Source organism: Stigmatopora nigra, chromosome 15 (genome assembly GCF_051989575.1).
Source record: "Stigmatopora nigra isolate UIUO_SnigA chromosome 15, RoL_Snig_1.1, whole genome shotgun sequence".
Taxonomy (NCBI): domain Eukaryota; kingdom Metazoa; phylum Chordata; class Actinopteri; order Syngnathiformes; family Syngnathidae; genus Stigmatopora; species Stigmatopora nigra.
In genome coordinates this window covers 10,652,501-10,678,559 of record NC_135522.1, presented here as the reverse complement: position 1 = coordinate 10,678,559, position 26,059 = coordinate 10,652,501, and the positions used below count along the sequence as shown (strand labels likewise).

The 26,059-nt window shown below is 38.8% G+C and overlaps 1 protein-coding gene across 2 annotated transcripts in view; it reads left to right on the top strand.

Annotated features, from left to right (window-relative positions):
* Positions 1 to 403: 403 nt before the first annotated feature.
* grin2aa (glutamate receptor, ionotropic, N-methyl D-aspartate 2A, a) overlaps positions 404 to 26,059 on the top strand; it is a 119,831-nt gene continuing 94,175 nt past the window's right edge. Inside the window, exons 1-2 of one of the 2 annotated variants that reach the window (XM_077734907.1) lie at positions 404 to 451; positions 17,705 to 18,202. In XM_077734907.1, coding sequence (XP_077591033.1) covers positions 17,726 to 18,202 — 477 coding nt within the window. In that variant the 5' untranslated portion in view covers positions 404 to 451; positions 17,705 to 17,725. The other variant, XM_077734906.1, reaches the window with a different exon arrangement.

Genomic DNA, 26,059 nt, shown 5'->3' with positions numbered 1-26,059 from the left:
ACAGTGAAAGATAGCTTTGAAATATAATATAATCAGTTCAGTGCTGTGGTAAGAAAATAAACAATAAATCATTCATACATTTTCAATACAGTTTAACCTCACAAGGGTCACGGGTGTGCTGGAGTGTACCAGCCAATGGTGAGCAGTAGGCACAGGACACCCTGAATTGTTTGCCAGCCAATCACATGGCATAATAAGACAACCACAATTCATAATTACTTTCATAGACTAGGATAATTCTGTCACGTTTTGTGTAGATATGTGCATGTTTTTGTGTGTGCTGTCCAGGTGATTGTGTGTGTTTCACCTCTTGTGTCCCTCCGGGCTTCCCTTACCTTATGTGGCCAGATGTGAGTGATTGGCAATCAACCCCATGTGTATGTATTTATACCCCAGTGTCTGAAATGTCTGGCAAGGGAGTTTTGCTTAGTTCCTCCTGATCTGCCTTCACGTAAGTCCTGTTTTTCCCTCTTTATTGATGTGTGCAAATCCCAGTTTAGTTGGCATTTTGTCCTTTTAATATTTTTGTATGTGTAGTTTGTTATTAAAACTTGTGCACCAGCACTTCCCTCACCTTTTCTTGACTCCCACATCCTGAGTTCTGTCAGCATGTTTTTGGGATGTGAGAGAAAACTGGATAACCTGGAGAAAACCCATGCAGGCATGGAGGGAATACACAAACTCCAGAGTGGAGCGGAAGGTCGGAACCCACTAGTCTACTGGTTGAACCATCCCTTGATCTCAGAAATATGAGGCAAATGTGGTGGCCGAATCACTCTTTCACTGGGCCCACAAGAATTATGATTTATTTAAATAATTAGGTATTCATATTCATTCTACTGTGAACAATTATAATAAGCAAGATAATGAGGGCATGGGATACATATGCTCATACATAAAAAAGAAACATAAAGTTAAAAGAATTTAGAAAAGAAAGAGACAAAAAATACACCAGAGTGGTTAACACAGCTTAGAAAACACGCAAGCAGCATCATAAATTGCAGTAGTAGCATTATTTGTGAAATGTTGTCACTTCCAGGTCAAGGCTACTGCAGCAGCTCCAATTCATTTTTTGAACGCTAGATGGCAATATATGATCATTAACGAATGAGTAGCATGACTTCAATAAACTGAAGTGGGGTTAACTCATTTCATCTCATTTTCTGAACCACTTCATCCTTATTAGGGAAGCAAGGGGTGCTGGAGCCTATCTCAGCCGATCGCAGGCTACACGGAGAACTAACTAACCATGCACACTCACACCCATACCAAGGGGCATTTTAAAGTGTTTAATCAGCCTACCATGCATGTTCTTTTGGAATATGGGAGGAAACCAAAGTACCCAGAGGGAACCCACGCAGGCCCGGGAGACCATGCACACTTCACAAAGGTGGACCTGCCTGGATTTGAACCCTGGACCCCAGAGCTGTGAGGCCGATGCGCTAACCATTGGCACTACAGGGCTGCCTCCTCATTCAAAGATGGCAGATTTTAAATGCAGCTCTGCTCCAATGTATCTGAGAATAATCAGAGTTAAACTGATGAGGCTGACTTCAGCAGTGTCCAGAGAAAATTCTCTCTTTTGGGCTTAAACTTTCTTTGAAGTGTGACTTTAAAAGATTGGCTCATACCAATCTCCATATTGTGTGTGCCTGCTCTGCATGCTTATCTTTTCTTCACAAGCCTTTTTCACCTACAGGTAGTTCTAGCCTTTACTTCACAACTTAGTTCAACAATCTTTAAGGTGCTTCTTTACAATCATCATAATAAAATCCGTCTTTCCAAATTCATGTATGCAAACAGCGTACAGTGTTCCCCCGCTATTTCGCGCTTCAGTTAACGCGGACGCAGAGCTTCGCAGATTTTTTTTGGAAAAAAAATACAAATATTACATTGAAACAACATATTATACAGTTTTTTTGTTATAACATGAATTTCACTCCCTCTACCTGTATTCTATATGGTGTACTGTATACAGGGGGGTAAAAAAAATAAAGTTAAAGAGTTAAATTCAAATTGACCATTTTGGAAGGGGAATCCCTACTTCGCGGAAATGCACATGTCGCGGGTGGTCCCGGTCCCCATTAACCGCGATAAGCGGGGGAACACTGTATGTGTGTAAGTGGGGGAAGGTCATATTACCAGTGTGTATGCCAGTTTTGTCCTTTTATTCATAAATTTTCAGAACTGCTGATCCCCACAAGGGTGGTGAGGTGGAAGCCTATCGTTTCCATGTAAGCTAAAGGTAAGAGACACCCTCAATTGGTCAGCAAATTTCAGGGCACAAGCATACGGACAACCATTTACAATTAAATTCATAGCTAGGGAAAATCTAAAGTGTTCAACCAGCCTAGCATACATGCTGTTGGGATGTGGGAGGAAACTGGAGTATCTGGAGGAAACCTACACAAGCCCGGGGAGAACATGCAAACTCCCCACAGGGAAGTCCGGACCTGGAATGGAACCCTCGATTTGAGAACTGTGGGACTGACTCGCAAAGCACAGGGTGTACCCCGCCTGGTGCCCTTAATTACCTGGGATTGGCTCCAGCATCCACTGTGACCCTTCTGTGGATACGGGGTTCAGAAAATGAATGAACAATTGACATCTTATGTCTTCAGTGGATGAACAAAAATAAAATGTTGATTTGGAATGTCAGAATGGTACTAATTCAATCTTTATATCATTTTTCTTGTCATTCATTCATTCATTTTCTGTACCACTTAGGGACAGAGGGGTGTTGGAGCCTATTCCAGTTAAACACGAGCACGGGTGTAGCCAGCCAATTGGAGGGCACTGGGAGACCAACAACCACTCATTTAGAGTGCCAGATCAGCCTACCATGCATGTTTTGGGGATTGGGAGGAAACCAGAGTACCGAAAGAAAACCCCCCCTTGCACTGGCCTAATTCAGGCCTGGTACCATCAGAAGGATCCCGCCATAATCCCCCCAGCTCATGAGTAATAAAACAGTTTAATTGCCAAGACTAGATAACCATGGAAAACAACTCCATATTTGGAAGTTCCTTCTAAACTGAAAGATACCCACTAATATTCAAATGTGTGCCCACTTGTGCCCGATGGAATGAAGATATCTACTGGAGTCAGATGTCGAATCGAGTGTGCTTCTTTCAATAAAGCCTCTGGTGGGAATGGATTTATTTGTATTTAGCTGTTTTATATTTCGGGAAAAATTGATTTGAAATACAAGTAAATTGACGTTCAAGCTCGCTCCCGTAGCGCATTAACCTGGTATCTTAAGGTATTACTGTATTCTATTGGACAAAGTGCAGGAAACGCTATGAGAAAATGTATGTGTTTGAGTGCGCATTTCAAAGCACTTGGGGCTTTGCTGTCTGACAGACAGATGTTTGGTGACCTAGGAACACCCGCACTCCCACTGCCACCGTATGTCATCAACGTCGAGGCAACCACACAAACACACAATTGTGTACATCCCTGATGGACAGCCCCAAGCATTGACAACTGCAAATACACACACATTCATATACTTTATCACACTAATTGTCGAGCAGTGAAAAGAGAACATACAAACTTCACATAGGAAGGTCTTATTCTGGGTTTGAACCCTTGATCTCAGAACTGTGGGCTGGAAAAATGGTTTAATTAATTTTATACAGTAGACATTTTCAATTTTAAACATTCAAATTTGGTTTGGGTGGCACGGCATTAGTGCTTCAACCTCACAGTTCTCGGGTCCAGGGTTCTAATTCACTTCAGTCCACCTGGGTGGAGTTTGCATGTTTCTGTGTGAGGTTCCTCCGGTAAATCAGGTTTCCTTACACATTCACAAGACATGCATTGCAGGCTGGTTGGACACTCTAAGGCCCTTAGATATAAGTCTGAGCATGAATGGTTGTTTCTTTCTTCATGCCCTTTAATCGTCTGGCCACCGATTCAGACTGTCCCCTGGCCCAAAGTCAGCTGGGCAGGATCAGCAGCAGCAGTCCATCAAAAAGTCACCACCAGGCTGATCGCTGGAAACGACATCCGGGGTTGATACCCAAACCCTGTCATCGGCTTGACCAATCCATCGGACGTTTGCATGCTTCTAACGTTGACACCGACTGCCGCTTAAATGTAACTATTGATGTTATGCACCAATGTATGTGTTCTCAAATGGTGTGATCACATGTAATCCAATGCATAAATAGCTGATAAAGCTCCAAAACTCTCAAACACTTGTAACTATAGATCGAAAAGACGACAAGCTGGCCAATCCCCCTCAACAGAATAATTATGTTTCGCATATTTTTGTTTTAAGTACAAAAAAACAGTTGAAACCCAGATGTGGAAAAAAAGGGGATTAAAAAAGATGGTGGATGTCGCTTCGCTTCTTCTTCAGCGTTGAATTAGGTGCATCTCCGTCCTGAAGAATAAGCAATATTTCACTGTAGAAGAAGAATGACATACCAAATATTATAAAAGGCCATGAAGGACAACATCTTGCCTTTTGCTCTTTTGTTGTGAGAGAATTTTTTTCTATGCACATCACCTGTGGAGAAAGACTACGCTGAGCTTATTCTAGCATTCGTAACTACTAATAATAAAAAATAAAAAAAATGAACCAGCATTACGAGTGATTTTCGCCGTAAGTACGGCCGTGAAGATTGCATGAGGAGAGGACTTTAACACACTGCTCGAGAGCCATTCAAAATCCCCCCTGCCTTCAACTGATTAGGACCTTGTCGAAATTATCCCATCGGGGAGTGAGTATGTATAAAGACTAGTGTGTTACTAATAATAGGGGTGATCCTACTTCGCGGTTGTTCAATTATCGCGGCCATATCTGGTCTACATTATCAGCAATATTCGACTGATTAGTTTATATGCAAAACTGTTATTCATAGACCAATTTAACCTAATACTGGTGACATTTGAAAGCCGTACATTTGAAGACTAACGTACTATACTGATACTATTGTTGTTGTATACGCATTCTCTATCATTTTTTTTTTTTTGAAATGCAACAATGAGGCGCAAGGGGGATTGGTGGGAAGCGAGCGATAGCATGAGATGGCAAGAGAATGAAGTGGGTCTCATGCATGCATGCACGTTGTGCAGGCTTAGATTGCGGAGCCTTTATCTGGCAACTCAATTTTGGCTTCTTTAACAAACACCATTAAATGCGCAATAAAGATTGAAAGGTCTATAGCAAGGGTGTGAGACTCGGGTTGGTTAGTGGGCTGTTCTGTCTAATCACCCTCTTGCTAGTGCCACAATGAAATTTCCCGAAAACGGGGTGAATAAAGTTATCCAATCCAATCCTACTCGATTTCATGTGGACCGGACCATTTTAGATCTAATATATAGATTTTTTTTTATATAAATGGATTAAAAGAACTGGATTAAAAGCCCTGAAAATTCTGTTTTTTATAGATCTAAAACCATGTTTTTTTTTAAATATATTTTTAAATTTTACAAAATAATTTTTGAACAAAAAACGGTAAAAATGGATTAAAAAGATGACAATTATTAATTTAAAAGGGGGAAAATCAGGAAATATAATGTACATCTTTACTCTTCATTTTAATTTATCCTAAAACAGAAAGTTGGCACTCATGAATGACTATCCCGGGCCACACAAAATGATACGGTGGTCCAGATTTGGCCCCCGTGTCGCCACTTTGACACCTGTGGTCTAAAGTATCATTTTTTTTGGAATAGCTGTCCACTGTCCGTGAATGGGTTAACAGCCACACAAAAATAATACTAGCATTAATGCATTCAATTAATCAGAGGGTATGATGCACGCTGTTCACGTAGATATTAATAAATTATGTATTACATCCACCGGATGCTCACAAATGTACTATACATATGTCTACCATCATTATCACACAATACTTCCGATCGCACAGAAAAGGTCCGATGCCCAATTTGGATTTTTTTGTTAAATCCGATGTTTTGAGTGTAGCTGTTCATCGTACAAAATACTTACAATATATGACTGGCAGTGTTAGGGGAATGGGAATTTAACGTGTTATAGTGTCCTTTCAAAATATATTTTCCACATATTTCTTTGACATTGCTCATCTGTGTTAGTTTGTATTGGACACTCTAAATTGTCCCTAGATATGAGTGTGAGACGGTTGTCCGTCTCCTTGTGCCCTGTGATTGGCTGGCCACCAATTCAGGGTGTCTCCCGCCTGTGGCTCAGAGTCAGCTGGGGTAGGCTCCAGCACCTCCCCCGCAACCCTAATGAGGATAAATCGGTTCAGAAAATGAGATGAGAAATAAGATGAGAAAATAAAACATTAAATTGCAACAGTTAGTATCCTCATAGTTTGCCCTGTAAGGAATCTATATAATGTTTGAAACAGATTACCCAGTTTTAAAAAAGAACCAAGATATTGATGCTGAAGGAATATATTTTCCTAAATTTCCCAATATACCCGCATTTTCCATTAGAATGGTGTGTCCGTGAACTCATTGGCTGTTCATTCATCTTCCATACCGCAGATCCCCGACAGATTTGCGGGGGTTGCTGGAGCCTAACCTAGCTGACTACAGGCAAAAGGCAGACTACACCCTACTCTGGTCACCAGTCACCCATGGGGCACACTCACAATCAAATACCGCCCTGGCGGGAATTGAGCCCGTGCCTGCCCGCATCGAAATCAGGCAGGTGAACCTCTACACCATGACGCGGCCATTCATTGGCTGTTATGGCACTCAAACATAAGTATTCAAAGTAAAATTTACCAGGTGAAAATTAATTGTAATGGGAAGCAATGAGCTAAGAAGCCAGTTTGTGGAGAAGAATGTTGCAATGAATAGTCTCATTGTATTGATGTACAGATAAGTTGCATTGAAATATGTTTATACTCTGGAAGGAAGACATTTTCCATTTATATTTCCATTTAAAATTAGGTTGGTTTTCTCTTTAAAAGTCTTAGCAGATGAGTGTTGGATCACATTATCTCGCAAGCGAGATCATCATTAATGTGAGCTTGGTATCCAAATTGTATCCTATAAAAACACCCAGAGTTTCCACCCCTAAAACAGCACATACTAATGTGGTTTATTTAATAGCTCAGTCTTCATGACTCAAGATGGAGTAGTTGACTTTCATCAGCATTGATCCTTATATGCACCATTGCTTCTTTGCACCATTTATCAGCTCTGCTGCATGTGCTCTACTTTCAACCTGAATTGACTCTAAAAAAAATCCCCAAAAGAAAGGGCATTTTCTTTCTTCACTATGAAGAAAGGCTACTTAACGTGATTGTATGTCAAATAAACAAATAAATAAATAAAGGACGACGCGTGCATTTTGCAATTCATCCAACCTCTTGCCCATGAAGACGCTTTAGAAGAAGAGAGGTCCATCAGTCCAGCATCCCTCGTATCTGCAGTGAGCGCGCGTGTAGGAATAGACACGCACCAAAGCACATTCAATGCACACAACACACACCGTACTACACTCAAGCACACAAACACGAACGTGCACGACGAGTTAGTGTGAGGGGTGAGGAGGGAGGGAGTGAAGCGAGCGCTAGCGCGAGATGGCAAGAGAAAGAAGCGGGTCCCATGCATGCATGCATGCACGTTGCGCAGGCTTTAGGAGCTCTCTACTGGTCCATAAACGCGCGCGCTTCCAGGCTGCCTCTTCCTTCTCCTTAGCCCCGGGACGGCTATGACAGGATACCGAGAGCTGTGATCTCATTGAGGCTGCTGGAGCCCTCCACCATGTGCGGGGCCAGCAGAGATTGCAGTGGAGAATCCGCCGCAGGCGCACGCACAATGACGGTTGGATTACTACAACATTGATGTTCTTTGCAGTACTAGCAGCAGCTCCGTCAGAAAGTCTGAACACCGTGGAATTTCACTCCCTTCTTTTCAATTTTGGGGGAGACACGCTGGAAATTGTCGCTTTTTCCAGATATCGGGTGGTTTGTTAACCCGCCTGCTGTGCAGTGGTTGAGAGTGAACACCATCCGAGGCTGCACGCTTTCCCAAAAGAAAAAGGGGGACTGTTACAATGGCATCTTACTCTACTATTTTGGCATCTCACGCTACTATTTTGGAGCTCTGTGAAAGGGAGATGTTGTGAGTAGTTCTCATTTTTATCCGGATCTTGCATGTCGGGGATACAATACCACCCTCGATCCACCCCCCACCCCCCATTCCTCGTTGATGCGCTCTGCGGGTTCCCCACAGGCGTCCCCGAGCCAAAGTGCGGCACCCACACTTCACCACTTATGGTGAAAGGGCTTTAAAAAAGGATGGAAAATAATTAAACAATCTTACCAATGGTTCAAAGTAAAAAAAGAAGAAGAAGAAAATAGCTCTGCATCGTGTACGCTCTAATTAGCTCATATCTCATCCAGTTGCGCAGTGAGGAGAACGCAGGATGCTATGAAGCGCATGAATGTAAAATACCTCCCTTGTACCTGGACACCTATTGTCTCCTAAAATATACATTTCATTGACTGAAAATGTCAAATTAAAACCACGGCCTAATTGTGCAAGTTTATTCTTATCCATCCATATATGACACAAAACGGTCAACTCGTTAAAACATGTCGCATTGAAGGAAATATAAAAGAACAAGTGACAAAAAACAGGGAACAATACGTTTTTATTCTGCTTCCTTCAAAAGGAGTCGATAAGAGCTTACTCGGGTAACTTTTAATGTCAGTACGTACGTCCCAGAACTATCGTTACTCTTTTTTTAAAAAATTTCAGTTTTAGAAACATGGTTTTAGTTCAGAATTGTCTGTCTTCTATATTTAATTGTATATTTGCGTTTTGGGGGAAAAGGGCATTTTGATGAAAACGTTCCATCTCTGCCGTGGGCGCAAAACGCAATCCCTCTAACATCCAGTAGGGGTCGTTCTTGTATTGTATTGGTTTCATTGAACCGAATTGAACCTCCCTGCTCTCCTCTCCTGTTCTCGGGCTCTGGTCACGTTGTTGAAGCACAGTTCTCTCCTCCTCCCTTCTCTGTAAAGGCGTCAGCTGCAGCCCATGGAGGGCCAATCCATATTTCTTTGACAGAAAAAGGAAATAAAGTATTAACCCATATCCCCCCATATAGATTGAGGCCAACGCTAAACCTTTTTTTCCCTTTTTAGTTTGGCTGCTTACCTGTTAAAATGAAGTGAATCCCTTATACATGATGAAATTTCATAAAATCTTAAATTATTGAATGCTACGTGGCAACAGATGAAGGCCACATTCCATGAATCATTTTGTGAATTCCACGCTACAGAAGGAATATTGTAGTGTGCTCCATGTACTGTATATGGATGAATAAATTGTCTAGTACCCTCAGAGTCTAACCCCCAGAACGCCCTTTGAAAGAAAACAATTGCTTTTCTTTTTTGGCAAAGGAGGACTGCGGCATCATTTATTGGCTGCGACCACTCATCAAGATGTATAGATTTAAAATAACCTGTCTGTAAACATCCTGCCCAAGTCAATTAAATGCTAAAAAGCTGAATTACAAAAGCTTCTATCTGGAATGAGTTCAGCTGATCATGAAAGAAAGCCAAACGATAATTTTTTGCTTTGTTAGTCATCAATATTACCATTATATATGTATATTTAACATTTTTTTTTATGTCAAACCTTGATTTAGACATCTGCCAAGTGACACAAATAATTCAAAAACGGATAAATAAGATCTGTTTTTTTCTTTTCTTTTTAGGGTGAATACTGATGTCAAAGTTATATAATCGACCCCATTTTTATTTCATGGTCTGCTAAAATTTGCATGCTCTCCCTATTCTCTCCTAACCTGACAATAGGTTACATAAATTGAAAACTCTGTAAGTTGCGTTCCAGTGTTAAGTGCTATACTTGTCTCACTGAGATGTATCCTCTGTCTAACATGGTATACAACATCTCAAAGTCCCAGTTTGACTGTATTTTGTTACAGGGAGTTGCCATATATGTCCGCTTATTCTGATACATTAAAAAGAAGAGTTCCAAAAAGGTCATGTTTTATGCAAGGTTCACCTGGAGATGCATGATAGCTAGGGAATGACTTTTATGCACTCTTGACCTTTAAACACTTTTGATTAGCTGCAGTCGACAAAAAAAACGTGTTTATGTTGATTAGTGCTAATGTCATAAAGTCTTTCTCATTCCTGACAAAAAAATGTTTGACAGCTTTGAACAGGTCTTAACTTTCTATCCAACATATATATACATAATAAAAATAGATGTGTAGCTATGAAACATGTCGTTATCACAAAAAGAATCAGCAATTTTGCAGGTGAAGTAGCTCGGCATATTAATATACAATTTAGTGTATTTAATATTTGTAACAACATCAATGCTATTTGTCTGTCTGCAATGTATAGTCAATCTAAATTTGCTAAAAAAAATACAACCCATTATTTCTTTTAATGTGACATTTAGTAAAGTAAACTGTCAACACTATTATTTATTATTATTATTTATACATTTTGCAATATAATGGCAAGAAACTATATTATCCCAAACATAAAAAAAGCCTCAACGTAGTAGCTTCCATTGAAGTTGTTAAACTCCTCGCACTTGCAAATAATACGCATTAAATATAAAATGGTTTCACAGGAAATAAAAGCACGACTGCCCAAATGTTATCATTGACTGACAATGACATTTAAATGAGCAGTGGCAACCCTTAACTATATACATTCAACTCAGCATACTCATGGTCCAAACTCTAGTTTTCGTTAATTGCGGTCCACCACACTTTTATTGTCAAACTAATCATTTGAAGTGATTGTACTAATTGAAAACTCATTGAAGAAAGTCATAAAATTGGATTTCTTGCATCCATTTTTAATTTGATTGCAGGCATTTTGATTAAACTCTCTTCCTAAAACCTGTATAATGGCTCTTATTTGATTGAAACGGGCTTTCCTAGCTAAGGAACCATCCCGAAATTGAAAATGTTGTACTATTTCAGATCTTCCCATCAAAGCACAACACAAGCTATCCTCAGTCCCATAAAACAAAGCATTGTCACATTCTGTTTGTAATGGAGCTACACAAGCACAGTCACAATAATTTCATTGCATTGACTTTCTTACAATAGAGTAAAAGTATTTCAGATTAAAGTAATGAGCTGATGGGGTTGAAGGATGTTCATTTTATTGACCTCAAGCCCCAGTATCTAAATGTGTTTTAATGTAATTTAACATCTTTCTACTGTCGCCTCTACTCTCTTCTTTGCCATCTGCTCTGCGCAAATGTGCATTTGCCCTCACAAGAAGCCCAGCGGAAGTAATAGTTTGTTACGGCTCAGGTTTCAACATGTCTACCCATTGCACAAACCTTTTTAGCTGTATGCTTTGCTATCTACAGTGTTCCCTCGCTTATCGCGGTTAATGGGGACCGGGACCCCCCGCAATAAGTGCATTTCCGCGAAGTAGGGGTGCCCCTTCAAAAATGCTTAAAGAAATGTCTAACACGTGCACAAAAGCACCACCAAGCAAAAACATCATAGTAGTCCGTATGGAGGTTCTTCTGCAGTTTTTTTGCATGTAAGAAACATCGTTATTGGGAGTTGTGAATATTGTTTTTTTTTTTTATTTCTTTGATGCAATTACTAATTCTTATTGAATATTTTGTTTCCACCTCTTCTAAAATGATTTAATTTATAATTTTAACTTAATATCTTTACATTTTTAATTTATTTTTTCCTGAAAAAAATCTGCGAAGCTCTGAGTCCGCGAAGGCTGAAGCGCGAAGAAGCGAGGGAACACTGTACATTTACTATAGGGTCAGTCATTGTAGTTTGTATCTCACAGCTGCCCAAAAAAAGCTTAGCAAAAACCCAAATTCTTTTCTATATATATTTTTTAATAATATGCTTCTGTCATAAGTTAATAGCCTTATGTGCAGACATTAACTGAGGTCTTTATGAATGGAATCCTTAAAATCAAATTTAGCAGCCTTTCAAGGATAGGATTTACGTAACTATGACTGTTTAAAAGTTGGCACTTAAGACCTGTAACCCTTTAACGATCAAGGAAAAAAATGGATTCCACTTTTTGTTCATTTCAAAATGGTGGTGCACAATCTGCCAGAAAAAAAGAAAAACAACAATAAAGAATATAAAAACGTTGAATGAATAATGAAAGACTTGGCAGGTGGTTACATAAATCAGTTTTGTGTGTAAAACAACATGAGCAATAAAATGCATTTCTTTGAATAACTTTGTATAGTTTGCTGATTGAATATTATGGAGCTTACAATATGTCTTAAATTGGTGATATATTGTGATACTTTGTAATCAAATAGGTAATCAATATGCTCCCACCAAGAGTTGATTTATTGTTTTAAAGATATGTAAATGTTTTATGAAGGAACACACCGTCTATGTTAACTAATTGACTGCCATTGACGTCGCTAGAAGTCCATATAATTTTGAATGGAATGTTTAGTGCTGAAAATGAATCAAAATTAATTGAACATCTAACACCATAAGATACTTAAACATGAACATTCAAAATCAGTCTTCCCAGCTTAAATGACTTGGATGTTTATCATTGTCAATGGAGGGCAATGTGTTAAGAAAGACACTTATTTGACATTTTTAATGAACTTTATTATGCATGTTTTATGTAGTACGATTATATTTTCACAATAGCTTGCTTAGAATTGTGAATTGTTCTTATTAGTTTTGGGATCTGTGTACAGTGTTCCCTCGCTACTTCGCGCTTCAGCTATCGCGGACTCAGAGCTTCGCAGATTTTTTTCAGGAAAAAATAAATAAAAAATGTAAACATATTAAGTTAAAATTATAAATTACATCATTTTAGAAGAGGTGGAAACAAAATATTCAATAAGAATTAGTAATTGCATCAAAGAAATGGTCCATAACATGGTAAGAGTTCAGGAATCGCATTGATGACGTCATGGCTGTTTACAGGCGCATCTTCACCGCCCAAAAAAAACAATATTCACAACTCCCAATAACGATGTTTCTTACGTGCAAAAAAACTGCAGAAGATCCTCCATACGGAGTACTATGATGTTTTTGCTTGGTGGTGCTTTTGTGCACGTGTTAGACGTTTCTTTAAGCATTTTTGAAGGGGCACCCCTACTTTGCGGAAATGCACTTATTGCGGGGGGTCCCGGTCCCCATTAACCGCGATAAGCGAGGGAACACTGTATATACCAATCAAGGCAGATGATTTGGTCCAACTATTTGAGGATAACGTTCACCCTTGAATAGAAGCTTCATGATGTCATCTGAATGAAGGTGAATTGAGGTGTCCATCAAGTTTCTTCTTTGATGTCTTAGTATTTGATATCTCCTATCTTGACAAGTTAGGATACACTAGCTAGACTCGGAAAATGAGCTATTGCACCACTGTTTGCAGTGGGATGTTGCCCTGTTACGCTAAAAGGAGTCATCTGAGGTTATAAAGGTGTATGATTCCAGTAAACCCCTCGGGCAGCCCCTTGTTGGAAGTGTTCCAGGCATATCCAGCTGGCCCCGACCCAGAGAAAGAGAAACAAATTGCAGATGATCTGACCTGGGAGCGAATTGAGTTTCACCGTTATATGGATGAATGGTGCATAATTGGTGGAACGACAGAATATATTTTCTTCTCGAATGGTTTATGCAATTGATAAACTGCACAGTAGTAAGCAATGCAGTTAGCAAATATGGAGATTTTTTATAGTTATATAATCACTTGGGGCAAACAAAGAAGAAGAAAAACAAAAGGTAAAGCATAGGACATATGTAAATGAATAAAAATGAACTGTAAAATCTGAAAAAAATATATCAAAGGCAATCTTCTGAAATCAACAAAAGCCAGATAAATATTTATGCTCGCACAATATATACATAACCATCATCAGAAAACTTTTATTTTGGTGCAGACTGTAAATAAATTATAAGCATCAATGTATACATTATTTTTATTTATTTTTAATGCTGGTTAGGGAGATATAGGGAAGTACTATCATGACCACAGTGGTAAATGAAGTCAAATTAATCATCATGTAAAGATAATGCATGCTGAATTATTGAGGCAAATCAAAGCTGGTTATGTGTGAACTGGAAAACAGGCTTGGCAGAGATGAACCAATATCGTGGTAATGTGGCAGACTATAAAAATAGAGTGTGTAACTCTCGCTTTTTTTAAATTTCAAAATCAGTTCTGTACAATACAGACAAGAGCAGAATGATCATACTATATATGTTTTTTTTGGTGTTTTTTTTAGCAGGAAAGTGTGTCTATTGTGTCTGCATGACTGGTATCCATGATTACGGCTATGCCTGCCAAACATTGTTCACTGTTGTGGTGCCAAAAGAGGGGTAGCCTCTGTGTGACGGCATACTGCTTCAATCCAATTTGGATTGTGTTGTTAGTATGCTCACTCTACTTGCTTCCTTGGTCTTTGCATGAGAGCTATTTTTTTTAAAAAATAATTCATTTTTAATAGGTAAAATGCATTTGCCCCCATTTTTACTTCTCTCTGTTTATACAATGCTTAAGACTTACCCCGAGTCAAATGCTAAAATGAAATTTTAGCCTCATATAATTAAATTGGATCATTTCATTGTGAAGTGTTTTTCCCAACTCAGCATGCTGGCCTAGCGGCAATCTTTGAGCCCAGCATTTGAGTTCGATTATAACCAGGCTTACTGAATTTGTTTTCCAATTAAGAAATCAGAACTGAATAAGACATAACCAGAGGGTGAGTCAACCAATAAATCTGTCTGCTTTATTTATTTTTCCAGACGTGGATTTGGTAAATTTGACTTTTAATATGTGACTCGATGACAAGGAAGCTTTGAATGAAGGAAGGAGCGACTCTTTCAAGGAACCACAAATTATGGATAATTCAGCTAATTTAACTCTTTGCTCCCACATGAAGCACCACCATCACATGGCAGAGATTTCATAAATATATGGTGGTTGGATTTAGGCTCAGATATGACATCTTTTTTGTTTCTTTAAATGTATCTTAGGCACTGGGCACTTTTGGCAAATTACTTGCCTCCCTCCTACTCATTTTGTATACACACATCACATTTTTATCGAGCGAACATCAACTTGTATTCCTGTGCTGGGTTTGACCTGCTGTTTTAAATCTAAAATCAGCGAATCTTCCGAATGCAGAACAAGTTAAAATATTTTAAGAATTTCTTAGGCATTAGATGAGATAAGCATGACTCATTGGCGGCCATTGATAAGGCTATAAACCCATTGGTGGCCAACAAAGATGTTTGGTGTTCAGTCCATATTTAATGAGGTAAACGCCTCCCAACACCACTGCTTCACTGTATGGGCGAAGTCATTATGGTAATGATTGATTTACCTGTCAATGTACTTATGGTGGTCCTGAAAATAATCACAGCATCATTAGAGCTAGACTGTTGGCATAGATGCTAACAAAATTAATTTCCTCATGGAGCCAACTGATTGATTGTTCAGAGCAAGGCTAAATGGCAGCCCCCCATGATTTTCAAGTAAAACTATTATAGATTAGAGATGAAAATCCATTAGGTGCTATCTCTCCTTTGGACTGACCAGGATTTGAATGAATCACTCATGTGCTCAAACAATATTATACCCATTGACTGCCGTCAACATTCTTAGACTTCCATTCCATTTTGACTTTAAAGGGCAAATGAACGATTACTATCACTTACGTCTACTGGATTGGACTTTTGAGACTGCTCGATGATAGTAGATTAAATTGTGTTGTCATTCACATGCATTAATTATAGATGGCAGAACAGCCAATTGACTGACTCTTGAATGGAGAACCGGACATCCTCAGGTCAATTGGTGGTACTACTTATGGAATGTTGAATCCCTTTAGTGTAGGAAGTGAGGGCGAATTGAGTGTAATCGACTAGCCAAATGGGCATGGATGAGGTCTATTAATGGCAATTGAAAGTTTTGTATCATTTTTTTAATATCATTCATTTATCATCCGCACTGCGCAAGAGTAGCAGGGGTTACTGGAGCCTATCGCAGCCGGCTTTGAGCGAAAGGCAGACGACACACAAGACTGGTCACGATCCGCATTCAAAATTATATCAAATTGATCTCACGCTTGGCCCAACGGAAGTCAACCGAGTGAACCACTACACTATCAACATTCATTCATCATACCGCAAATCCTCACAGGGGTTCCTGGAGTCAAGCCCAGCTGACTTCTGGTAAAAAGCCGCGCACCCCCTAGACTGGTCGCCAATCAGCCGTAGGGCGAACAGATAGACATGAAACCATTCACACTCAGAAACATACAAGCATCGAGTTTGAATTAATACTATCCTTTCCCACACCTAAGGAAGGCAGGTGAGAAAACCATAATACTATCAGGTGGCCCAAATTATAAAATTTAAATTTAAAAATAGATACATATTTCCTTAAGCAAGCTCAGCAGTAACAACAAAACAAGATGGTTGCGATTATGTCACTGCGACAATAATTTGTCAAGCGTGGAGAACAAAACATCACCTAGCCATTTGCTTCAAGTCCTTATTAACTCTCTTTCTCTCTCTATGAATGTTCCTCTCTGTCTCTCTCTCTTTCTCTCTCTATGACGGTCCCTCTCTACCTCTCTCTCTCTTTCTCTCACACTCTCTCTCACTCTCTTATCTCTTTCTCTCACACTCTCTCACTCTCTCATCTCTTTCTCTCTCACTCTCCCCTATCTTTCTCTCACACTCTCTCTCACTCTTTCTGTCTCTTCCTCTTTCTCTCACACACTTTCCCCTCTCACCCAGATGTATACACAGACATACAGACTCAATCTTTCATGATCCCTGAGCATTGGTTGTCCAGAGCATCTCTCAAGGGAGATAAGGGTGTAAATTGTACATCATGCAAGACCATGATGTTGATGTACTTTTCTGCCCTGGTTGGTGCAGAGTAGCTGATGTCATCCTTACATGTCTTACCTGGCTTCATCACAGTGATTCACGCATCTTCTCACCGCATTATCATACTTCTCAGGCAAAACCATCCCACACACAACCATCTGTACCATCTCAGGAGCACAATGGGGCCATATTATTTGATTATTTTATTCATCTTTTGAACAATAACTTGTGGGGAAATGACTTAGTGAAGAAGCATAAATTGTAGAAAGGAACCATAACACTTTGGGGTGATACGGTCCCTTGTTGGTTAGTGAAACTTCTTAGTAATCTCTTTTGATACTGTATGGAAAAATATATTCACCTTATTCAATTATACTGGATGTATTTTATAGCTGTACCTTTGTTAGTGAAAATTCTCAGTAATCTCTTTTTATACTGTATGGAAAAATGTAGTCACCATATTCAATTATACTGGATGTATTTTATAGCCTTTTTTCCATTAAATCTAACTATGCTTTAGGGTACTCTTCAGGTTACGAAACAAATTTGAAATGTGGGGGATATCAGTATACAGAACCGCTAGCTGAGTAAACAAACAATTCCCATAACTCAATGTACTGGGAACCTGTTCACAAAATTACCATCCCTACACTTTAATAATTAATAATAGAAACCTCAAGATATACTACACTGTATATATTGCCTACCCAAACAGCCTCTGTTTGACTCATCTCAACCGAGCATTCGTGACTGAAAAATGTACAATTGTTTCTCATCCTGTACATTGCTCAGGTGCCAGCAACATGCAATCCATTTCCCACTCATATATGTCTCACTAATATGAATTGAGTGGTAATCTGACAAATTGTATTTTCTGTCTTGCAGGGGCTAAAGTGTTTCGGAACTATGTCCCTTAGCAGCAACAGAAGCAAGAGGAGGAGTAGAAGGAGCAGTGGCTGGGGCTGTGGCAATCATGCTGTGCTGCTTTTCTTAACTTTACTGGTGGTGGTGACCTACATCACTGATCCCGTGGTGGCTCAAAAACAGCGAAGTGGAGGTGCCTCTGAAAAAGTGCCAGTCCTAAATATTGCTGTGATTCTCGGGTGCACAAGATACATCTCAGACCGAGACATCCGAGCACTATGGAGCAAAGAGGAGCCAGTTGATGTCAATGTGGTCAGTCTCCTTGTCAATGAGACTGACCCAAAAAGCATCATTACCCACATGTGTGACCTGATGTCCGGGACAAAGATCCATGGTGTGGTGTTTGGGGATGGCACGGACCAGGAGGCCATTGCCCAGATATTGGATTTTATTTCTTCCCAGACGCTCATACCTATCCTGGGCATTCATGGAGGCTCGTCCATGATCATGGCCGATAAGGTACGAATTAATGATAGAACTTGGTATACAATTCAATACTCTGGGTTTCCATACACTGTACTTTTATGAATGTGTCCTTGGAAAGGTATGGAGTATTTTAATGAATAAATAGCTTGAGTTAGTGATTAAGCATATTGATTTGAGTTATAATATTTCATTTACATTTTTTGCATTCATCAATGGCACCAGCAGGATTTTTTTTGTTTGTGTTAGTTTTGATACACAGATATGTTAGAACCGCGTCCAGATTAGGAATGACCTTTATTGTATTCATTTCTCATTTTCTGAACCGCTTTACCCTCATCTGTGGCACATGGGGTGCTGGAGCCTATCCCAGCTAACTCTGGGGCAGAGGCGGGGGACACCTTGAATCGGTGGCCAGCTGATCGCAGGGCACATGGGTACAGACAACCAGGCACACTCACACCCATACCTAGCGACAATTTAGAGTGTCCAATCAGGCTACCATGTTTTTGTAATGTGGGAGGAAACTGGAGTACCCAGAGGAAACCCACGTGGGAAAACTCCACACAGGTAGACCAACCTGGATTTGAACCAGGGACCCCAGATCTGTGAGACTGACCACTAAAGCTGCCGGGCCATCTACTTTGTTGTATTTTTGTTTCATTGTTTCTTTGGAAGGAGGTATTTTCTACAGCACATTAAAAATACAAATGCAACTTGTGTCTGTGAATCACAGAAACGGTAAGTAAAGACAAATATTATTTTTAAAGTGTGTTGTGGGCATAAACAATTTCTGGTTCAATTGGCATGAAAATGTTTTTTTAATGTGATTTGACTGAATACACAGGGGTCTGGACAAGATTCAGGCCTTCAGAAGCAGTAGTGAAAGGTTGAAAAACAATGTTGATGCTCAGTGAAAATTTTATGCAAGGGTACACAAACACCTGCCTCTCTTGCAAATACATTTACTTTTCTACACAAAAGCATCCGCAATGGTCATACAAAATGAAGGGACTTAGTTCAAACACCTTTTCACACATCTCTGAATAAGTAAACATATTTTTTTATTTTATCACCCTGAATAAATATTTTTTCATAACCTTTTTTATTCAAAAGCTTAGACATGAGGACTGGGAATCTGACTACCTTTATGAGCTGAACAGTTTAAATTAGTCTAAAGGGAGTTTTCTGTACTCCCATTCTTGTTTATCTTGTGCTACTTATTCAGAAAAAAATTAAGAGGAAGGACAGACAAATGAACAAAAATATTCAATATATATGCTACCTAATGCAAGCAGTGTTGCTGTCTTTTCTTACTTCGAGAAACCATGTGGGGATGTTTCGTTATCCCCATTTCACTGCAATTCACAATAATGGACATTAAATCCGTTTTCACTAGGATGGCTGGCATTGAGCGATTATGTTTTACTGCCATTGTCAAACAAACGATCACTTTCAGCCCTTACAGTCAATCAATGTACATTGGACATACAAAAAAAAAACACGGCACAAACCGGGACGGCAAAAAAAAAACAAGGAGACGTCAAATCGGCCGGAAAAATCGGAAACAATGAATAGCAAACTCTATTAAAAATGCAACAAAGCGAGCAACAACAAGATTTACAAACTCAAGTAAACAGGAGAAGTTGAAGGTGAAGTACTATGCACACAGCGTTAAGCAAAGCAATAATCCGACAGCAACTGCCTGTGAAAAGCATCCTTAAACACTGAGTGCTCCCAAAGCACAACAGGCGTGTCGCCTGGTCCCTCTCATATACCTAAACCAGGTGTTGAAAAGGAGAGAAAACTGAGAACATGACAAAAACAGGACATCTTCCACCTCTATTCCTGTGTGGTTTTGCGAATGAAGGCATGCTTGGGGGTAAACCATTTTTTTCTCAATAACAATTTAGCCACTACTTGTTATTATCCAATTTGCATGCTAATTGTGTGATAATCAATAGTCTTAGAGCGGTAAATCATGTGCTTTGTGATAACTTCAGCAGTCAGAAAACCTCACCCAAACCTGCCATTATATGTCACCATTGAAATTTATGGAAACAGGTTCATGGTGTAGAGGTTCACTAGCCTGATTCGGTGTGGGCAAATATGCGATCGATTCCTGCTGGTGTCTCTCTGCATGCCCTACAGTGGACTGGCGACCAGTCTAGGGCAGCGGTCCCCCAATCTTTTTCCTACCGCAGACCGTAAAGCTTTTCTTATTTTCTGATGGATCGTATCATTAATAAGGGGAGAAATTGGCCGAGGTTGACAGGTATGTGTATTCCTATCTTTTAGCAATAGTTCACATTTACATCTCAGTGAATGTCCCATTACTCAGTTGCTCTATCCCTTTTCATCTCTTTTGCTATATTTAAACTGTATCACAGCCATGTCAGCAGCTATATAATCACTTTCCTCCGTAATAAAATCAACTGAATGGCTTGACCTGACGTGGTAAAAATGAAAAGTTATAACGCATTTGAATCAGATTTATCTTATCTAGAGTCATTTGGTAAGAATTGACAACAGCTTAGCGGCGGCCCTGCGGCTTAGTGGCTAGCACATTGGCTTGACAGCGTTTGGGTAGTGGGTTCAAATCCAGGTCAGTCCACCTGAGTGGAGTTTGCATGTTCCCCCCAGTTTTTCATCGGGTACTCCGGTTTCCTCCCACATTCCAAAAAGTCAGCTGGGATAGGCACCAGCACCCCTGTCACCCTAACGAGGATAAAGAGGTTCAGAAAATGAATGATTAAAAGACAACTGCTTCAGATAGAAGAGCGGACTGTGTTAGCCTAGATGGGAACGCTGAAGCTGTTGGCAGTCATGTTTTTCTTGTGCAACTATGTATGTTGATAGACGTATATTGCCAAAACGATCTATGACCATATTACATGTCTATCATTATTATCCTAATTGATAGACAGCTGCTGACTGATGTCACCCATTTTTCACTGACTTGCTACATTGATGGAATTCCATATGCCATAGTAATACCATGTTCCATTTTCTAATCTTGAGTTAGCCAAGTGGCTTCCAATGCCAACCACATGTAATTATTTCACGCAAGACAATTGGAAAGAATAATATTTATAATCCACACAGAAGATAATTAGTTTGTCTATCAATTAGAAATAATAACCTATTATTAATGCAATTATACTATCTTAATATATAAAATATATATACTACTATGCTGTTTACACTACATAGTCTTAGTCTGCAATGCTACTTAATCCATTCAAAATTTGTAGCAAGTCATATTAACGCTAACTCAAAAATAAAGGGCGTGGGGTAGAAGCTGTTAAAATTTTGTTATTTTTCACCAAATCTTCAAAGTTTTATATCAGGGAACATTGCTATCATTATCCAAATTGAGCTATAACTGGAGAAGTGATATTTTCTGTATCGCACAGCCTTACTCTATCAATCTCTGTTTTCATTTCAACAAATTTTATGTTATTTCAATTCTTTTCACAAAATTAACAATTTAAACAGTAGTGCCATCATATCTTCCTTTATTCTCTTTGTGAATGATTTGGACCTCACTTGGTTGAAATACGCAACTGCAAGCAACCTTGAAAAATGGACAAAATGTCTTCAAGAACAAGTTATTGACAACAAAATGAAATTTTTGAACTGTCAGGTGAGGGCAAGATCGGCTGGAGAATGAGGAAAGTGGTGTTGAGAAGACAGGTGAGTTTAGAGACAGAAACGGGAGACTGATATGGACTGGAAGTGAAACAGTATGTCAGGGTTAATTGATTGTATTTTGAGAATTTGAGTTATGGCTAGTTTCATTTCAGTGATGTTATTGAGGATGAGCAAGGTGAGGCTGAACTAAGGTTCGATGCTTTGATGTCCAGTATGTATGAGGCATTTGATGTAATTTTTAGAGGTATTTGGTGGTCATTGTAAGGAAAGTTATTCGAAGGTAAGTGATTGCGTTGTATATATTTACCCTCTGATTGACTGGTGACCTGGCTAAGGTGTATCCACCCCTCAGTCTCAAAGTCATCTTGGATAATGGATAGCTCACTAATGAGCCTAAACTGGACTCCAATTAACAATAGATGGATGCAGAAACACTAACTTACAATTACAAAAGAAATTGGCATGCAAAATTTCTATTTTACAGACCTTTTGAGCAAGTAATTGAGTTATAGCCTCAAAATTATTTCACTGCGTAATAATAATAATAATAATAATTCAGATGCAATGCACACAATTAGAGCCATCAAATGGGCTACCTTGTTTGTTTCATTTGTAGTGTTTCTCTAGAAGAGCAACACTATTTTGTTAGAATCTTTAGAGCATTAGCATAGCCTAGCCCAGCACCCCGTGGATGAGGGCAGTGAGCTGTACTAAAAGACAGCAGATGGAGAGATGTAGGCAGAGAGTGCCATCAATTAAATATTGCTAAGATGAGCCTTTTCCTTGTTTCACTCGCCTCTCTGTTATGATGGAAAGTTCTGTGTTGCATGAAGTCATACTTAATGGTCATAAAGAAGTATGACCGGCTGCCATGGGCAGAGAAATACTTTGTGAGGATGTCCTCTTGTGACAAACTCTGAACAAACCGTGAGCCGATGCTGGCTAGGACATGGGCCTCTCAAGAAAAATGTTATTGTTCATGTTTTATTGTCTACAAGGTTTAGTCGACTCTGTCTACTTATATTCCTCCACCGAAGCAATATACAGCACTTGGCACTAGTGACAAAAAATAGTTCTGCCCATCCACCATTAACATGAAAGACTACTTAAGAGGACTTGTCAGGCTGAAGAAAAACAACTGAATGTCCATGTACTTTATACGTGCTTAAAAGTAAAGAAATAAGAAAAGTCCTGCAACTACTGTTTAAACTGGCACGTTTGATGGATTTCCATTGTCATTTTAAGTGTACAACAAAGCAAAGGCTAGTGTTGCAAACTACCTTGCTATATTCTGTCTGACAGGGACATGATGACAGGGACATGATTATGATGCAACCACTAATGCTTTGGGTTTTTGTAGTTATGATTGCATCACTACAGTTTTGTCTTCCCGGTTGAGAAAATTCTGGCAGAACTACATTTCATATGTAACTATTTCTAAGTGTTCTGGCTATTTGCAATTTGCCTCAGCACCCATCCTTCTTTCGTGTGGTTCCTTCATTCATTATTAAGGAGTCCATAACTGTTCACATAATGTTTTGTTTTGAATTTGACCTGACATTTTGTAGAATAGTTTGTTGTCCATAACTTTTTTATCCCCCACACTGAATACAATAATTAGTATAATACCAAGGAGTGCAGAGAAATTAATCTGAAAATGATGTTTTCAATGTGGTCCAGTGACCCAGTGGTAAGTGAGTTGGCCTCACAGTTCTGATATCAAAGGTTTGATCCCATGTCTGGGTGTTCCTGTGTGGAGTTTCAATGGGTGTGAGCGTATATGGTTGTCCGTCTCCTGGTGCCCTGTGATTGGTTGGCCACCAATTCCGGGCGTCCCCCGCCTTTTGCCAATAGATGGCTGGGATAGGCTCCAATTGCAGAATCCAACGAGAAAAAAAAAACACCATTTATGTACACACTCATACCTAGGACCGATTCAGATTGTTCCGCCAGCCTACTATGCAAAGTTTTGGGGACGTGTGAAGAAACGAGAGTACACGGATAAAGGTACATGAAGAAAAAACTAAACTCCTAACAGAAAGTTAGAACCCACTCGGGTTTGAACCCTTGATCACAAAATTGTGAAGCGTACATTCTAATCACATGGTTAAAGTAGAGGTGTTTTGAGTGAATGAAGGTCCCCAGTTGAGAACACAAGAAACATTGATTACTCCCCACCGTAGTTTGATGGGTCTTTTCCACATCATCTCAAATAGGCTAAAATCATGTATCCTTAAAATTCCCACATTGACCCGTCACTCAAGAGGTGGGATTACTGGGGCTTTTGTCTCCCTGGACCACAAAAATGTTGTCACACATCTTAAAAAAAGTTCATAAGAACAGATGCAGGCATGATGTGTTGTGATTAGATCAGCCCAACACTCATGGATCAATAACAAACAAGCCATTGGATTGCATTGCTCCACCAGTACGTTTAGACCTAATACTTGATTAAAATATTAATGCCAAGTTTCACAGCCTTCACAAAACCTTGCTTTTTGGTCATCAAGGTCAGCGCTACAGGGCAAATTCAAAGCCAAGTCAATCTGACAGCAGGGCTGCAGAGATTGCTTGATTTGGGTCAGTCTTTAGTTTTCTGTCTGTATGATGCAACTGATCATCTCTGGATTGGTCATGTATGAGATGTTTGAATGTGGGAGAAAACCCATGCAGGCCCGGGGAGAACATGCAAACTCCACACAGGTGGACCCACCTGGATTTGAACTAATGTCCCCCGCTGTGAAGCCGAGACACTAACCACTCTTTCGCCAAGCCGCCGGGTTTACGGATTATATTTTTATATCCACCAAAAAATTCTTCTTAAATTTCCCCTTTAAGGGCTGTGAAATAAGGCATCTAATTTTTCTATGCGACTTATCCTATTCACACCAACAATGGCCCTTTTGACCATTGAGTTATAATCTTGTATTGTATAACTGTACCACTGGGACAGAGATCAATTCCACAGCATTGCAGGCAGAAAGGATAATGAGGCTTTTCCATTGATTAGAATTTAATTGAGAGGCAGTGATGGGCTGAGGGATGGCAGATACAGGATTGAAGTCACTCTGCTCTTTGTGACTTATGCTTGCCTATTTTACACTCTCAAGGAGCTCCTTAAAGAATTTCTTTCTCTCTCATTTCCACTGTCCTCTAACATTCTCTCAAGTTTTCTGCTCTATTTGCTTCTGTAGCGTTTCTGTTATGTGATCCTTGGTAGTGTTTGTCCCAGTGCCTGCATGGGTTTTCTCCAGGTAATCAGTTTTCCTCCGTAATCCCAAAAACATAATGTTCAAATGTTTAAAAATTCTAAATACATATATATATATATATATATATATATATATATATATATATATATATATATATATATATATATATATATATATATATATATATATATATATATATATATATATATATATATATATATATATATATATATATATATATATATATATATATATATATATATATATATATATATATATATATATATATATGTATGTATGTATGTATGTATGTATGTATGTATGTATGTATGTATGTATGTATGTATGTATGTATGTATGTATGTATGTATGTATGTATGTATGTATGTATGTATGTATGTATGTATGTATGTATGTATGTATGTATGTATGTATGTATGTATGTATGTATGTATGTATGTATGTATGTATGTATGTATGTATGTATGTATGTATGTATGTATGTATGTATGTATGTATGTATGTATGTATGTATGTATGTATGTATGTATGTATGTATGTATGTATGTATGTATGTATGTATGTATGTATGTATGTATGTATGTATGTATGTATGTATGTATGTATGTATGTATGTATGTATGTATGTATGTATGTATGTATGTATGTATGTATGTATGTATGTATGTATGTATGTATGTATGTATGTATGTATGTATGTATGTATGTATGTATGTATGTATGTATGTATGTATGTATGTATGTATGTATGTATGTATGTATGTATGTATGTATGTATGTATGTATGTATGTATGTATGTATGTATGTATGTATGTATGTATGTATGTATGTATGTATGTATGTATGTATGTATGTATGTATGTATGTATGTATGTATGTATGTATGTATGTATGTATGTATGTATGTATGTATGTATGTATGTATGTATGTATGTATGTATGTATGTATGTATGTATGTATGTATGTATGTATGTATGTATGTATGTATGTATGTATGTATGTAT